Source organism: Staurois parvus, unplaced genomic scaffold (assembly GCF_062004578.1).
Source record: "Staurois parvus isolate SC_StPar_1 unplaced genomic scaffold, SC_StPar_1.0 ptg000235l, whole genome shotgun sequence".
In the NCBI taxonomy this organism is placed as follows: domain Eukaryota; kingdom Metazoa; phylum Chordata; class Amphibia; order Anura; family Ranidae; genus Staurois; species Staurois parvus.
The window spans coordinates 9665674-9684538 of record NW_028318031.1 but is presented as its reverse complement, the minus strand read 5'-3'; the positions used below and the strand labels follow the sequence as shown (position 1 = coordinate 9684538).

Sequence of the window (18865 nt, the reverse complement as noted above, 5' to 3'; positions counted from 1 at the left end):
TATTTCTTAGTAATTTAGATCTATTGGTTTACTGGATTTACCCGTGTAAATGGAAAGAGTGATGAGTGAAAAAACTTTTTACAAATCTGCAAGTGTGTGTGTATTTGTGTGTGCATGTATGTGTGTGTTGGTTGTGCCTAAAGTGTGCCTGCGCTTTATGTGCTGTTGAAACTCCGCCTCCACTTTTTTTGTGAAAATAAATCTTTCATACTACTTTTAATCCTATTTAGGCGGTCAGGGCAAGAATTATTACTGTGTTACAATGTGGGGGCAATAATAAAAGGTGACCGAGTCAAAGTTTGCTTCAACTTTGTTACAGCTTTTTCTCAACTGGAGATCAGCTTTTCAATTTTCATTTTCTAATGACAGATAGAAGCTAAGTGGATGGTTTGGGCATTGAGAACATGCCTCCCCCACTTTTTAATTCACCCAATATGTCTGATGTGCAGGGGATTATGAGAACTTGAAGGATTATTGTATTTTAAACTGATTAATATTGTGTGTACCAAATCATCAGTGGAAAAAATGAGAAAGACTGACCACACAGAGAAAAAGAAGAGCTCAAATACTGACAGGCTTTATTAATATTCTATCAGGGAGTAGCTGTGTACTACATGATTAGTAACATGATAAATGATATTTCACAACAGAGCATATTTTGTTACTTTATCATCATAACACCTCCTGTCAAAAATGTACTCTTCAAAATATATATAGGGCATATTGGGGTTGAGTTACTAAAGGCAAATGGGCTGTTTACTTTACAAGGTAAATTGCACTCTGCAAGTGAATATTCCCCAGAGCTTAGTGAATGCGGTGAAATTCACTTTGCAAAGTATACCCAATCATATCATGTGCAAGGAAAATTTAAAAAAAAACTTTTTTGCTTGCACATGACTGCATGATGGAAGTCAGCAGAGCTTCACCTCCTTCATTAAGTTCTGGGGAAAAGTCCCTTGCAGAGTACAACTGCACCTGCAAAGTGAACAGTCTATTTGCCTTTAGTGAAGCAACCCATTCAGTTTCATACTATGTCAATATGATACTCGCAAGAAGCCTCAAATGCAGATTTCTCCCATCTTACATAAACCTGACCTGCCCAAGTTTAAGCAATTTTTACATTTTGCTTAGGGACTGTAGAGTCTGCACAAGCACCAACCATTGGGAATAATGACTATGTCCATGGGGTTATATCAATGCGTCAATCATTACACTACAATTTTCTATAATTGCTTTCCACTTTCAAGTAATTTTTCTTCACAACACAGTGCAAAAGTCAAGGGCAGACTATGATCTTCTCTCTTCTGTTTTCCAGATGCAGTAGACTGGCACCTTATTGCTGTACGCCGGCCTGCCTGAGCATCATGCTGCTTTAAAAAGACAAATACATGACTAGTGAACATGGCTGCATTTACACTCGTGTACCCATAGCATACATCTTAGCAGTTTCTGTTAGTGGAGGAGAATAAAGCTTGCCCATTGAACTTCTTGCACGAAAATAATTCTTCCTAGAATAATATGATTGGCTTCTGTTGTATCTTCCTTCTGAAAGGAAAAATAAATAATAAAAATAGAAATAATGGGAATCTGGTCACAGTCAAAAAGTGAACATGTGCTTTGTCCATTCATGGCAAGAAAGAGGAGGAACTGTTTAAAGTTTATGTCTAGCCAACAACTTTTTTTCTTGCTCTGGAATGAGTGAGGAGGTGTTAGAACTGCTGTTGAGTGTCAACTACTATCTGAGGCTCCGTTAGAGAAGATACTCTTGTTTCCTATCCTGCTATTGAGCCCTGGTTCATGCTGGAACCAACTTTGAATCGTTCCAAAGTCGGATGGCAGTGCGACTTCACAGACATCTGTGGAACTTCATGCACAGATGTCTATGCAAGTTGCACCCCAAATATGCAAAAGTAGTGCAGGAACTACTTATCTATCTTCGTCGGAGTTGCACCAATTAGAACAGTTCCATTGCCGATCATTAGATATGATTTGTCATGCGATTTGAATGGTCACATTGCATGAAAATGCGCATCAGTGTGAACCAAAGCTAAAGGTTTTACAAGACAGGAAGTAAGGAGAATCTGCAACAGGAACACAGACAGAAGGAAAAATCTTATAGAGTATAGCCTTCCTCTACTCTACTATTTCTGTTGCTCTCATTTTCTTGCCCGCATTTTGGGGTTTATTTGCCAAAGCTGGAGAGTGCAAAATCAGGCTCCCTTCTGCCTAGAAACCAATCAGCTTCCAGGTTTTATTGCCAAAGCTTAATTGAACAAGCTGAGGTTAGAAGCTGATTGGTTTCTAGGCAGAAGTGAGCCTAATTGTGCACTCTTCAACTTTAGTACATAACATCTTTGTGTCTGGTAAAATATTATCACTAGGTCAGAAAGTGAGGGTAATGCAGGCCATAGATGGGTCGAAAATCGGCCGATTTTTTGGCCGAAAATAAAATCGGCCGATTTTTGGATCGTTAGTGGCCTATTTGTTCTGCCGTTTTTCGGAATTTTGGCAGATTTTTTTTATCGGTAAAGTTGGAAAAAAATCGGCCGATTTTGCCGATCGGCTGATTTTCGTGGCAATGATGGGCAAATCGGCCGATTTTTTACCAATAAAAAAATCTGCGCATGAGCAGTGACCTGCAAGAGGAAGACAAAAAGAAGAAGAAGAGGAAGAGGAAGCAGAAGAGGATGAAGAAGAAGAAGAAGAGGAAGAGGAAGAAGAAGAGGATGAAGAAGAGGATGAAGAAGAAAAAGAAGAAGAAAAAGAGGAAGAAGAAGAGGATGAAGAAGAAGAAGAAGAGGATGAAGAAGAAGAAGAAGAGGATGAAGAAGAAGAGGATGAAGAAGAAGAAGAAGAAGAGGATGAAGAAGAAGATGAAGAGGATGAAGAAGAAGAAGAGGATGATGATGAAGAAGGAGAAGAAGAAGCAGATGAAGAAGAGGATGAAGAAGAAGATGATGATGATGATGAATAAGAAGAGGATGAAGAAGAGGACGAAGAAGAAGAGGATGATGATGATGAAGAAGAGGAAGAAGAAGAGGAAGAAGATAAAGAGGATGAAGAAGAACAAGAAGAAGAGGATGATGATGATGAAGAAGAAGAAGAGGAAGAAGAAGAGGAAGAAGAAGAGGAAGAAGAAGAAGATGAAGAGGAAGAAGAAGAAGAAGAAGAAGAAGAGGATGATGATGAAGAAGGAGAAGAAGAAGAAGAAGAGGATGAAGAAGAAGAAGAAGAGGATGAAAAATAAGAGGAATTCCAGACCGGCAAAAAGTGTCCCTGCAGAGAGCTCCGCTACTTCTTTGACAGTTCCTTGACATTTACAGCGGTTGCAACATTGTATCTATTTGTTTCCGAATAAAAACATCTGTATCCTAAATGGATACAAATAGATACATTGTTGCAACCGCTATAAATGTCAAAGAACTGTCAAAGAAATAGCGGAGCACTCTGCAGGGACACTTTTGCCGGCTGTAAACGGGATGAAAATCGGCCGATTTTTTTTACCATTGCTGTTAACGTCGGCCACTTGAACGACCGATTTTTCGTTTTTTTAAAGAAAAATCAGCCGTTTTTCTCCCCGTCTATGGCATGCATAAATCTCTATAAGGCTTTGTTTAAACTTCCAATTGGGGGGCTGTAAAAAGAGGGGCCATAAAAACATGAGGCTGGGATGTGTTTTCATCACATCCTCCTGTTAGAAAGGCAGCGGATGGTGGTGTATGGATGCCACTTTGCATTATGGCGTGGTAAGCACCCAACCCATTCAACTAAATAGGACCATTCCACAATTGCATGCAATGCACATGGTGGCATACGGTGCTGTGAGTTTTTATGGGCTAAAACAGGGAGGTGACTTAATGCCTCACAAACTTTCAAACAACACAAGCCTTAAAGTGATTGTAAACCCTCACCTTGTAAAACAACCAGTTCAGTTTAAAATAGAAATGAAAGGCAAAACATTTGTGTAAAGATATAATAAACATTATAAATACCTCTTTCCCCTTTTTTATAAGTGATCACATAGCCTCTGTTTCCAGCTGCAAAAGAGCTGGGGGAGGAGAAACAGCAGCAGACTGAGCCTCCCAGTGATAAGGCTGTACAGAGAGGATTGGAGGGATTGGGGGCAGGGTGTTGGTAGAAGTCTAATTATTGGAGGAGAGAAGGCTGAGTTCCCACCACAGCTAGAAAACTGACCATGGTGTGTTCTCCTGCTTTGTGTGATCAGTTTTTATTAGAAAAGCAGAGGGACTGGCAGGAACACCAGGGATTTCACACATAGGAAGCATTACAAAGAGAACAGGATACTTTTTTCATACAAGTACATGATACAGCAGGTGCATACTGTATCAGGTATATGATATGTTGGGTTTACATTTTCTTTAACAGAGTTCTGGATAGCAAGAAAAATCTGACAAGGGTTCTAACCCTTCCCCATTCAATTCAAAACTAAGAAATATGTTTTGGCTGAAAAGACACTTTAGGCTTGATATTGTGAAGGACCACTCACCAAAAGACGAAGACATCTCTACACTCCTATATGACAGCATTGGGTGCTTAAGCAGCAGCACTCTCATGAAAGAAAGAGGAGTGAGTTAATTTTCTATACTGAGAAGTACCAATTATTACTCATCTTTTGCAGCCAAGGGGGACAGTAGATCACTTTAAAAGAGCATTGCCAAAACAAAGATAGCAGGAATTGTAATTAACTTGCTGTCTTGGTGTCCTAAATGTCACAACAAACAAAATTGGCTGACTTGTGACAGAATATATTATAGAGCTATTATTTAAATTTAACATTATTCTGTGAAGTCATTGTAATTAGATGCCTCCACGTTTTTTTTTAAGGCAGAGACATAATTGCTTACTAGAAATATAGAGAATGTTTAGGCATTGCTGAAACATGGAACCTGACAAAATTTAAAATCAATGCAACCATATCTACCTTTGCTACTCCGTACTGCTTGTCAAAAACAGCAATCATGCTGAAAGATATTTATCTTAGTAATGTTATATGGATTTTTGAAAAATAATCTTAGTAAACAAGACTCTAAACATTGACAGGAAACACTTTCCTGAACAGTCACAGAGAAATGGTGTGAATAATGCATGGGCAAAGGTTATCAGTATGCTGTATATCAAGTCCAGTCCAGCATTTATCAAGGCAACTGGCAGCACCAGTAGGTAATATTACAGAAGTATGAACTCCACCATGACTTGTATATAAAGATATATTTCAACACAGCTTGTACGTAAAATTATGCTTTAACATAATTCATACATGAAAATGTATTTATATAGTTGAAAATATGAAACATGTTTATTTGGTAAGTAATGATGTCAGTATTTATATCTGAAGATTATTGATGACACGCCAAAAATATATATTTGAAAAGTGTTGATATTACTTTATCATAAACTTAGGAGCTTAAAGAGTAACTCCATTCCAAAAACAATCCCTTCTGGGTAATCGGTGTACATTGCAAAGATTTTACCAAACTTTGTAGCAAATTCCAATTTTTTCAGTTCTAAAAAAATAGCAGTTTGTTTGACCATGTCCTTTGCAGATGTATTCTGAAAAGGAGGATCTGGTTCATCATAATCATCTGGGGCACTCTCAGTGCTCTAATAAGATAAGTTGCAGTATCTGCATCCCTTTAGAAGTAATTAACCGTTGGGGAGTATCTCACCAAAAATAATCTTTTTTGTCGCAGTAGATGCCTAAAATCTGACTTGTATCCTAGTGTAAAGATTTGGGAAAATCAGTGAGCCAATCACACAATCAGGAAATTACATTTTTGAATTCTGTTCACCAACAGTCCAAGCTGCCATATTGCATTGAATTTAACAGAAAATTGAAGTGGATACAGATTGAAAGGGAAATGGAATTTGTTTAACATTAAATTACAATATGGCGTATGTAGCAATTGCATATGTTATAATTTCCATTTTATTTGCTGTATTTTTCCCCACAAAAGTACCTTTCAAAAGCATCATGGCTATAGGACACACAACTATTTTGAAATAAAACCATACCTGGAAAATAAAGTCCAAAGGGAAACTGATACCCATGTGTTAATCTCCTTGGTCTGTTGTAGTTCTGCTGGCCTCCAAGCATTACTGAATAAGGATTTGGAGGTCCAAAAGAACAACTAATAAAAGCTGTGGAGGACCCCAGAGACTGACACTCCTGGAAATATCATTTTCCCTTCAGATTTTATCAGATGATTATTCCGGATTGAGGTGGTGTTCTGTGGCACAGGCCACAGGAAAAATAAATATTTACCCTGTTCTTTTACACATCTAGTCTTATTTCTAAACTACTTTCAGGATCACTTTGGAAGAGTCGTATTGTGATAGAATTAATATCTTAGCTATTAATAAAAAACATATATACATATGACATATGGGTCATAACACAGAAATCTGTTTTTGTTTTATATTAAACCTAACAGTGTATTATAGTGGTTACTATTACTGACCTCTTTCAGAAAATTCTAGTTGCTTGACTGTTGCTGATCCCCTGGCTGCAATACTTTCTAAATCATTGAACAAAAGTATGTAGATGAAGGACATAAACAAAAGACCTCAAAGTCCTTATCTTCATACTTGTTCTGGGTCATTAATTCAAGAAAATAAAGCCAAAAGGGTAGCTTCACGGCCAGGCAACTATTATTATTGTTATTATTGTTATAATACAGGATTTATATAGTACCAACAGTTTACACAATGATTAACAACTTTAAGGCAGACAGTACAATGACAATACAGTTAATACAACAGGAATCAGTTTACTTTTGTTGACAAAAATATTTTCGGCATAGTTTTCGTCAGCTGCATGTTTGCACTGATGAAAACTAAACAAAAATAAAATTAGTATTAACTTAATTGATGAAAACTATGACAAAAATCAATTCCAATTTTTAGTTGGTCGATTAAAATCTCCGGTACATTATAGTCAACTAAAATCTAATGGGTTTAATTAAATTGTAATGCATTATTTAAGCATTTCTCTATAATTTCCAAACTCATTGTATACTCCTGGAGTAAAAAAATAATAACATGTTATTATTTATGGTATTAAGGTTTGAACATGGACTACAGACACAGATTTAGGTGTTGTGATATACTGTATAGCGTTTTTATAAATAAAACCAAGTTACATAAGCAAATAAAAATATTGCTTTTTGAGAAACAGAAGTGCAAACAGAAAAACTGTAAACTCTATCGGCTGTAATGCCAGACTACAAGTGTAGATGGGGAAGTAAATGGGAGTGAGGGACTGCATAGGGCAAAGAACTGGATGGTCTGGGGAGGCTGTTATTTTACACAGTGCTAAGCACTGCTACCTTGCTGGAAGAGGAAACACCACGTCACATCCAGACAGACATGAATCCGACTGTGGAGTTCCTCTTTTGTGGTATGCAGGGTATTGTTCCAGAACTCCAAGGCAGCAGGCAGTCAGAGGGAGCCTGCGTCTCTCAGCCAATACAGCTTGCTGATAGAGTACTGGAGATTTTAGTTGAGTAAAATGTACTGGAGATTTTAGTCAACTAAAATATGACTAAAACTAAAACAATTCCGATGAATAATATATGACTAAAACTTAAATGGCATTTTAGTCAAAAGACTATAACTTAAACTAAATTGAAATTTGATGTCAAAATTAATAATGGTAGGAATCAGAGGGCCCTGTTCATTAGAGCTTACAATCTAAGAGGAAACTAGGAGGGTAATAGCAAAATGATAGCCTCTATTTATATCTAATGAGAGGTGCATATATACATGATCTTGCAGCTCTGGATAGGGCCATTCACGGCCTCAGCTGTCAATCACCCGGTCCTGGCTGGTGATTCTCCACCAGCACCCGGCAAACTCCGAGGATTTCCAACGGGGGAGAGACCTGTATGTAAACAATACAGATCTTTCCCCTGTCAGCTCATGCACACTGCTTTGTATGGCTCTGCATAGCAGAGTCATACAAAGCAGTGTACTTACAGTGAAACACACACACAGCCCCCATAGTAAAACAGCACACAGTTAACCCTTTGATCGCCCCACATGTTAACCCATTCCTGACCAGCGTCATTAGTACAGTGTCAGTGCTTTTTATTAGCACTGATCACTGTATTGGTGTCACTGGGGATGTCAGTGATACCAAGTCAGTTTCCCCCCCAGTGTCAGAATGCCTGCCGCAGTCCTGAAGTCCCACTATAAGTTGCTGATCGCTGCCATTACTAGTAAAAAAGTTGTAAATGCTATAACTTTCACGTAAACCAAATACTGTACATGTATTGGGTTTTTATTTTTAGCAAAGACATGTACCAGAATACATTTTGGACTAAATTTATGACGAAGTTTGATATTTTAATTTTTTTTCTGGACATGTTTAATAGCAAAAAGTCAAAAATATATTATTTTTTTTGCAAAATTTGCTATTTTTGTTAATAGCGCGAAAAAAAAATGCACAGGCAATCAAATACCACCAAAAGAAAGCTATATTTTTGAGAAAAAAGGAAGTAAATTTAATTTGGGTGCAGCGCTGCATGACCGTGCAATTGTCAGTTAAAGTAACACAGTGTCGTAATGTAAAAAATGGCCTGGTCAGGAAGGGGGGTAAATCCTCTGGAGGGCAAGGGGTTAATGGAGTTACTTTATAATTAAATTCTGCTCTATGCTGAGTTCCCCTTAACAACTGATATTTGGAAAGCTGTGGCTCACAAGTTATTCCAAATGGCTTTTTCAGAATCATCATCCTCTATAAAAATATCTGGATCCTCCTGTGCTAGATGGTTAGTCCTATGGTGTCCATTTTAGATTATCTTTCTCATATTATGCTTTTCTTTCCTTTAGTCATTGTAACGATGTCATGGTGGGGAAGATTGACAAACATCTAAAAAGTCTGTATTGAGAAGTAATGTTATATTAGGAGTAATGAAGGTTTTAGAAGGTGGTTATTATGAATGTAGAACAAAGATATATTACATCTGGGGAATTCCCCAAATAGACATCATAGCCTAGCCCTAGACTATAACCAGAGATCTGGGAGGTTTAAAGCTTTAGAACTCTAAAAATTACATTTTGGCAAAGTTATTGAAAATGGTATATTAACCACTTGCCATCCTGAGGATTTACCCCCCTTAATGACCAGGCCTTTTTTTTTGCTATTCGGCGCTGCACTATTTCAACTGATAATTGCACAGTCATGCAATTCTGTACCCAAATGAAATTTATGTCCTTTTTTTCACACAAATAGAGCTTTCTTTCAGTGGTATTTGATCACCTGTGTGCTTTTTATTTTTTTGCGCTATAAACAAAAAAGACCGAAAATTTTGAGAAAAAACAATATTTTTTTACTTTCGGCTATAAAAAATATATAGTAAACTCAAAGTTAGTCATAAATTTAGGCCAAAATGTATTCTGCTACATGTTTTTAGTAAAAAAAATCCCAATAAGTGTATATTGATTGCTTTGTGTGAAAGTTATAGCATCTACAAACTATGGTATAGATACTGCAATTTACGACATTTTTTGCTATACAGCACTGCACTAGGTTAACTGACAATTGTGCGGTCATGCAATGCTGTACATAATGAAATGTATGTCCTTTTTTCACACAAATAGAGCTTTCTTTCAGTGGTATTTGATCACCTATGCGCTTTTTATTTTTTGTTTCAGCGAACACTGCGATTTTGTGTGCAATGTATCAAGTGACAGTGACCTACTGACACTGTACTTGATGGGGGAGAAGGGGGGGATAAGCGTAGAGGCTTAATACAGGTGCTGGCAGGTGCCGGGGCTGATCACGCTAACGCTGCATATTTGGGTATTTGGGGACGCTATACTAATGTGAACGCTGGTATAGTGCTGATCTGATCAAAGATATTGATCCGTTCAGACACTATACTAGCAATGGAGGTTTATTGTGTATGTGTGCATATTCCTGGCAATCAAGGGGTTAAATGTGATTACTGTTGTACTAACGGGCAATCTGACGCTATCTGGGAGGGGCGCTAACTTACGCTAACGCTATCTGAAGTCACCAGTGACACTAATACAGTGATCAGCAAAAAATCTGTACACTGTACTAATGACACTGGTGACAGGGCAGTAAAGGGGTTAACGGGGGGGGGGGGGGGATCAAGGGGTTAAATGTGTCCTAGAGTGTTCTAACTGTAATTGTGAAGAACGGTCTGGATAAAAGCGCACAGATGTGTCCCAAAGGAAATAAGTGAATGGTATATGTCAACTATGATTGGTGGGGAAAAAACTCACTGCTGCCATGGTAAAAACACATCGGTTTGTGGGAGGTATGAACAGGAGCCAGGCGCTGTGTAGTTTTGTGATAGAAATAATACACCTTGTATGGAGGTGTGTCTTTAATAAGTCATATGGTAAAACAATAATAAATAACCAGCCTGTGGCTTTAGGAAGCCAGGTTCCAAGATGGACGGCCCGTCCGCTCAGAGGGAAGCAGTGGAGTAGAATGCCTGTCAGTGCAGGGACCACGTTTACCCGACGTCCCAGCGTCCTGGATGACGTCACCACGATGTGGAAAGACAGAGGGGGGGAACTCTTGCTGGAGCCGCAGCTTTAGAAGGAAGAGGCCGGTTGCTGGGACAACATGTTTCGCGCGCATGCGCTTTGTCAAGTCTGTGAAAAGTCCAGCAATCGGCCGAAACATGTTGTCCCAGCAACCGGCCTCTTCCTTCTAAAGCTGCGGCTCCAGCAAGAGTTCCCCCCCTCTGTCTCTCCACATCGTGGTGACGTCATCCAGGACGCTGGGACGTCGGGTAAACGTGGTCCCTGCACTGACAGGCATTCTACTCCACTGCTTCCCTCTGAGCGGACGGGCCGTCCATCTTGGAACCTGGCTTCCTAAAGCCACAGGCTGGTTATTTATTATTGTTTTACCATATGACTTATTAAAGACACACCTCCATACAAGGTGTATTATTTCTATCACAAAACTACACAGCGCCTGGCTCCTGTTCATAACTGTAATTGTGTAGTGCTTTTACTCACAGTTCATGTTGATTCTTCTCTCTGTGGGATGGAATGTGCCCAGAGAAAGAAGATTTCATCACTTTCTGTCCTGTGTAACTGTCAACACAAGGCAGGATAGGACAGGGATCGATTATCTGACTTGGGCCGGACATCACTGGCCTAAATTGATGATCCCTCGTGGATCAAATCGGGGCACCAGATTTTGCACACAGGGGCCGCCCTGCAGCAGTAAATGTACTGTGGGCGGTCATTATGCAGTTAAATTGAACTAATAACTATCTTATTTAAACTGAGAAGTTCTTATAATACTAACAAAATAGACAGATACAATTCAAGTATAAAAGCACTTATCTTAACATTGCCATTAAAACTATGTATTTCCTCTGTGTGAACACTAAAGAATGTATAAATATTGAACTTCAAATGTTCACCTTGAAAAAGATAATGACAAGATATGAGCAGAGCACCACATAAAAAACATCCCAGCGATCCAATCATTCCAAGCCAGCAAGACCAACCAAACTTGTACTGGATTCCAAGGAAGACATCGTGCATTACTAAACTTGAGCGTTCCACATAAACATCTATTGCATACCACACTGAGCCAATGATCCCAGGGACACCTGTTGGAACAAGCACATAGATCATTTACTATTTACTATTACTATTTACGATCAAAATTACTATTAAATATAAACCTATATTACTGATAGGCTATCATTTTATACAATCATTTTTTTTAAATATAAGGTTTGGTGATCAACATACTCTTTTAATATAAACGTGTCAGCCAGAGTTTTAGGGTTCTGTTGTAATATTAGGTATTTGACATCTTAATAATGAAACGGAAAATAGTTAGAATGTTCACCTGCATCCGATTTCTTCTTTTTAGAACTTTACTCACCAACAGATACCCCCCCTTCCCCACAATCATATTATCCTAATATGAGGGAGTTGAGGACCCACCCATACATAGGTAGCAGAAGAGAGTGTCAGCTGTCATTGCATCAAGGACTAAGGTTAATATTTAATGATGTATGAATGATTTCAGAGCTGTGTTCATTTGTGCCTTTAATATCTGACTAGATTTTAAAGTGGTTCTAAAGCCTAAGGTTTGTTTGGTTTTTTTTTTACCTTAACCACTTGCACTCTGGAAGATTTTGTCCCCTTCCTGACAAGGCCATTTTTTGCTATATTGCATAACGTAACTGACAATTGCGCAGTCATCAAACACTGTACCCACATGAAATTTATATATTTTTTTTCACACAAGCAGAGCTTTTTTTTGGTGGTATTTGAACGCTACTGGGGTTTTTAATTTTTACGCTATAAACAAAAAGACGACAATTTTGAAAGAAAAAAACTATATTTTTTCCTTTCTGCTATAAAACTGTCAGGGTAGGGCTGTGGAACGGACAGGTAGGCCTAGTGGCAGGGTAATGCACTGGCTGACGACAACCACCACCAACAGACCGAAGTCCCTCAGGGCGCGGAGTCTAAGTCCCAGGCTGCCCTTCACCAGGGCCCCTGATGGTGGGGATGGACTTGACGCAGCCAGGAACCAGGTCGTGGCCCCCAAGACACCCCGGCTGCGGTAATGGCCGCCGCCAATGGCGTGTAGCTGGTGAGAATGACAATTGCGTAGTCAGACAAGCCGGGTCAACAACAACGGGACAAAACAGTACAGAACAGTAGACAGAGAATCACAGGTTACGGGCCGGGTTCAGCAACGGAAGGTCAGATCAAAGGGAAACACAGAGAATGGTCTTAGTCACAAGCCGAGTCAGAATACCAGAAGAGTCACGAGCATATACACAGAGCTGTAGCAAGACCAAGACACAAGACACAAGTGCAAAGAGCATGTGCAGATCCCAGGCTTATATGTACTCAGCCACACCCCTCTGGGGGATGGACCTCAGAGACCTGAAGGCATAAAAGATTCCCATCATGCTCAGCAGAAATCCAAGATGGATGCCAGCACATGGAGTAACATAACCTCTGGGAAAAGGTAGGACCTTGACAGTACCTCCTCCTCAAGAGCCCCTCCCCCTCTGTGGCTCAACAAAAGGTTTCTGAGGAAAGCGGGTATGAAACGCGCGGAGGAGGGCAGGGGCATGGACATCCGCAGAAGGAACCCAGGAACGCTCCTCGGGACCATAACCGCGCCAATGAACCAGGAACTGTAATCGGCCGCGCACCAATCGAGAGTCCAGGATCCGGCTCACCTCATACTCCTCATGACCGTCAACCCGAATGGGACGGGGCCGAGGCAGAGAGGTAGTGAAGCGATTGCAGATCAGAGGTTTCAACAGTGATACATGAAAGATATTGGAGATCCGCATCCCAGGTGGAAGGGCAAGGGCATAGGCCACCGGATTCACCTTGCGGAGAATGCGAAAAGGACCGACAAAACGGGGAGCTAGTTTGGGTGTGGGCACCCGAAGATTAAGGTTACGAGTAGACAACCACACCCGATCGCCGACCTGGTATGAAGGAGCGGGCAACCGTCTGCGATCAGCCTGGAACTTCTGACGCTGAGCCGAGTCCCTCAAAGCCCTCTGGATCTGCCCCCATGAAGAACGCAGGGCAGCAAGATGGTTCTCCACAGCCGGAATGTCCTGTGGTGAGAACCTCTCAGGTAATATCGCGGGTTGGTACCCATAGTTGGCCATGAAGGGGGACATCCCGGAGGAGGAGTTGACCGCTGAGTTCCTGGCAAACTCTGCCCAAGGCAGGAGATCGGCCCAAACGTCCTGATGGTCCGAGATATAACACCGAAGGAATTGTTCTAAGGCCTGATTGGAACGCTCCGCAGCCCCATTGGACTGCGGGTGGTAGGCTGAAGAAAAGGAGAGACTAATACCCAACTGGGAGCAGAAGGCGCGCCAGAATCTGGACACGAATTGACTCCCGCGGTCCGAGACAATCACCTTGGGCAACCCATGCAGGCGAAAAATCTCCCTGGAAAAGACCGTGGCCAGTTCTTGCGCTGTTGGTAATTTCCTGAGTGGAATACAATGGCACATTTTGGAAAAACGATCGACGACTATGAGGATGACCGTATGACCCCGAGACACAGGGAGGTCTACAATAAAGTCCATGCCCAGGTGTGACCAAGGACGCTCCCCATTGGGAATGGGTTGCAGAAGACCCATTGGAAGATGCCGTGGAGATTTATTCTGGGCACAGATCGAACATGCCGCTACATAAGAGGCGATGTCGGCACAGAGAGTTGGCCACCAGAACAACCGAGAGACGACCCAAGACAACTGGTTCCTCCCCGGATGCCCGGCAGTTTTGGAGTTATGGTAGGTACGCAGCAGACGGGTGCGCAACCCCTCGGGTACAAAACATCTACCCTCCGGTCTCTCGGGAGGAGCGTCAGTTTGAGCCGCCAAAATCTGCTCCCCAAGGGGAGAAGTCAGACTGGTACGAATGGCAGCCAGGATCTGATCCGGAGGTATGACCGAGGTTGGCTCAGAGTCCTCCCTGGACAACTCAGAGTATTGCCGCGATAATGCATCAGCCCTGACATTCTTGGAACCAGGCAAATAGGAGACCACATAGTTGAACCGCGACAAGAACAAGGCCCATCTGGCCTGACGGGGTGTCAATCTTTTGGCCTCTGAAAGATAAGTCAGGTTCTTATGATCGGTAAGAATGAGGACCGGAACCGCGGAGCCCTCGAGCAGGTGCCTCCATTCCTTGAGAGCCAGAATGATTGCCAACAACTCCCTATCTCCAATCTGGTAGTTGCACTCTGCAGAGGAAAGCTTCCTGGAGTAGAACCCACAGGGAAGTAGGGGTCCATCGGGCGACCGACGTTGAGACAGGAGAGCGCCTACTCCCGTCTCGGATGCATCAACCTCAAGGACGAAGGGCAATCCAGGATTGGGATGAGACAGTATCGGAGCCGAAGCGAAGGCGGATTTCAGAGCCTCAAAAGCTACGATAGCCTCGGATGGCCACTCGTGAGGATTACTGCCCTTCTTGGTTAGGTCTGAGAGAGGTTTTGCCAGCGTGGAGAAGTTCCTGATGAACTTCCGATAGTAGTTGGCAAAACTCAAAAAGCGCTGAATGGGCCGAAGACCATTGGGACGAGGACACTGCAGAACCGCCGAAACCTTCTGAGGGTCCATGGAGAATCCCTCCGCAGAAATGATGTAGCCTAAAAAGGCAACTTGGGATAGATGGAATTCGCACTTCTCAAGTTTACAAAAAAGTTCGTTCTCACGTAATCGTTGCAGCACCTGCTTGACATCCTGGATATGGGACTCCATGGAGGCAGAGTAAACCAGGATGTCATCCAAGTAAACTACCACGCACTGCTGCAACAAGTCACGAAGGACATCATTTATGAATTCCTGAAAAACTGCAGGCGCGTTACACAACCCGAAGGGCATCACCAGGTATTCGTAGTGACCGGTTCTGGTGTTAAACGCGGTCTTCCACTCATCCCCCTGTTTGATCCGTACGAGGTTGTACGCCGCCCTAAGGTCAAGTTTGGTAAAGACTGTTGCCCCCTTAAGGCGGTTGAACAACTCAGTAATCAAGGGAATCGGGTATGCATTCTTAGTGGTGATTCGATTGAGACCCCTATAATCAATGCAAGGCCTCAATTCACCACCCTTCTTCTTTACAAAGAAAAAGCCCGCTCCTGCTGGGGAAGTAGACTTACGAATGTGCCCCCAGGAAAGCGCATCCGCAACATACTCCTCCATGGCCTTATTCTCCGCAACCGAGAGAGGATACACCCTGCCACGTGGAGGAGTGGCACCGGGTTGCAAGGATATGGCGCAGTCGTAAGGACGATGAGCAGGTAAGGCACCAGCGCGTACCTTATCAAACACGTCCTGGTACTCCCCATAATCAGTGGGCAACGCAGAGTCCGAGGAGGCACACAACACCTTAACCGGCCCACGGATGCACCCGGTCCCACACTGTGGAGACCACGAGAGAATCTCGGCAGTTTGCCAATTGAAGGTTGGATTGTGCATCTGGAGCCAGGGATACCCCAAAACCACCGAATAGTGCGGGGAAGAAATCACCTGGAAACAGGCCAACTCCCTGTGAACAGCCCCAATAGCTACTTCAACTGGCATAGTCTCGTGGGTAACCTGCGGTGGTTGCAGGGGCCTGCCATCTATCGCCTCGAGAACCAATGGGGTAACTCGAGCCTGCAGGGGAATGGAGTGCTGGGCAGCAAACGAGCTGTCCATAAACAACCCGCCGGTCCCAGAATCTACCAACGCCTGGGCCGTCACCGAGCCCTCCGCCCAAGAGAGGACAACTGTGATCAGTGGCTTATCTCTGCGGAACGCCGGGGACGAGGAGACTCCACCCAAGATCTGTCCCCGACAGGATCTCAGGTGCGAGCGTTTCCCGGACGGACCGGACAGGACTGCCGAAAGTGCCCACCAAGACCACAGTACAGGCAGCGACCCTCCCGACGTCGAGCGGCCCGCTCTCCCTCGGAAAGGCGAGCAAACCCCAGCTGCATGGGCTCACCACCAGACAATCTATCCCCAGGAGGTGTGGGAGGAGAGGGAGGAATGGGTGGGACAGAAAACGCAGGTGCCAGTCGATTGGAAGGCCTCTGCAGGCGTTCCTTGAGTGAAGGCCTCTCCCTGAGCCTGGTATCAATCAGGATCAGGAAGGAAATTAGTGCTTCCAGCTCCACAGGCAATTCCTTGGCTGCGATTTCGTCCTTCAATGCATCAGTAAGACCCTGAGAAAACGCAGCCACCAGAGCCTCATTGTTCCAACCCACCTCTGCTGCCAGGGTACGAAACTCTATGGCGTACTTGGCCACGGTCCGTGAACCCTGATGCATAGACATGAGCAGCTTGGCAGCCGAGGCGGAGCGAGCCGGTAGGTCGAATACCCTACGGAAGGCATCGGCAAAACCGGAAAATTTGTGAATCACTGGGTCATTCCTCTCCCATAAGGGATTCGCCCAGGCCAAGGCCTTGTCTGAGAGTAACGATATTAGGAAACCCACCTTTGACCTCTCAGTCGGAAAAGCGTGGGGTATTAATTCAAAGTAAATCCCCACCTGGATGAGGAACCCACGACACTGACTCGGCTCACCCCCAAAGCGCTGTGGAAGAGGGGCTGAACCAGTCATACCTCTGGGCGCCGCGGGTGCCGCAGCAGCCGCGGCGGTAGGCGCAACAAGCGGAGCAGCAGTGGGAGCGACCACCGGAGTGGCGACCGGCCTAATAACACCAGGAGTAAGGTGCGCGGTGCGTGCCAGCAGAGTTTGCAACGCCTGAGCGAACTGATCCAACAGGAGATCCTGCTGATCCAGTCTGGCGACCAACATTGGAAGTGAAGGCGTACCTGCACCATCAGGATTCATGGCACTTGTGTAATGTCAGGGCAGGGCTGTGGAACGGACAGGTAGGCCTAGTGGCAGGGTAATGCACTGGCTGACGACAACCACCACCAACAGACCGAAGTCCCTCAGGGCGCGGAGTCTAAGTCCCAGGCTGCCCTTCACCAGGGCCCCTGATGGTGGGGATGGACTTGACGCAGCCAGGAACCAGGTCGCGGCCCCCGAGACACCCCGGCTGCGGTAATGGCCGCCGCCAATGGCGTGTAGCTGGTGAGAATGACAATTGCGTAGTCAGACAAGCCGGGTCAACAACAACGGGACAAAACAGTACAGAACAGTAGACAGAGAATCACAGGTCACGGGCCGGGTTCAGCAACGGAAGGTCAGATCAAAGGGAAACACAGAGAATGGTCTTAGTCACAAGCCGAGTCAGAATACCAGAAGAGTCACGAGCGTATATACAGAGCTGTAGCAAGACCAAGACACAAGACACAAGTGCAAAGAGCATGTGCAGATCCCAGGCTTATATGTACTCAGCCACACCCCTCTGGGGGATGGACCTCAGAGACCTGAAGGCATAAAAGATTCCCATCATGCTCAGCAGAAATCCAAGATGGATGCCAGCACATGGAGTAACATAACCTCTGGGAAAAGGTAGGACCTTGACAAAAACCTAACCAATAAAAAAATGTAAAAAAGTAATTGTAGCAATCATGCCCACAGAGATGGACGCGGTTCAACCATTTTGGCTCCAATCTCCATCTTGGCAAAGGATCCTCCATCTTGTACAAACATAACCCCCTCATTCTCATTCTTCCTCTCTGTTCAGCCACAGTGACATATGGCCTGTGTGTTGGCAGTGTCACAGGAGGCCAGAGCACAGCAAGGAGCCCCGAGCTCTAAAACCCCCAAGTGAGCTGGGGCCTCACTGTCCAAAGAACCTGTGCAATCTAGCACATCGTAAAAAGATAACCCAAGCCTTCCCCTGAGTTCAAACACATTCCAGAGTAGTAGAGACTAGATAACACTTTTAAAATCTATTTTAATTTAATTTATTTTAATCCCCTATGTCTCATATCTTGGAATATGAGAGACTTACATAAAAACCAGGCCTATCTTCAGATTGTCCACGAGAAGACAAACAGTTTGATAGGTCACACTTCCTGGCTGGAATACCTAGGACAGCAGAAAATTACATCTTTTGAACCCTTCAAATATGTATTTCATATTTCATATCTAACCGTTCCTCACATGCGTCTGCGTAGTAATCTACCCGCGGATGGAATGTCACTTGTGCATAGGAAAAGTTATGAGCCAAAATATGAACTATGAGAGATTTTGGCTGTAGTTTAGGTCTACGCCCAGACCTTCCCTCTCTAAATGAAGCATTGGTCCTTGACTTCAGAGACACCCCCTGCTGGTGGACAACAAAATATGCTGTCAGGCCTAAGAGAAAGAAGTTGAAGAATTCTCCCTTTTAACATCAGAACCAACCTGGGAGTTGTGCCCTTTTGCTTTGAAACT

General features: G+C 43.4%; 1 protein-coding gene across 1 annotated transcript in view; it reads right to left on the bottom strand.

Annotated features, from left to right (window-relative positions):
* Positions 1 to 561: 561 nt before the first annotated feature.
* CLDN16 (claudin 16) overlaps positions 562 to 18865 on the bottom strand; it is a 56555-nt gene continuing 38251 nt past the window's right edge. The window contains exons 4-5 of the mRNA XM_089680179.1: positions 11436 to 11627; positions 562 to 1545 (exon numbers count right to left, since the gene is read on the bottom strand). Of these exons, the coding sequence (XP_089536305.1) occupies positions 1412 to 1545; positions 11436 to 11627 (326 nt within the window). The 3' untranslated portion in view covers positions 562 to 1411. The remainder of the gene's footprint in view (positions 1546 to 11435; positions 11628 to 18865) is intronic.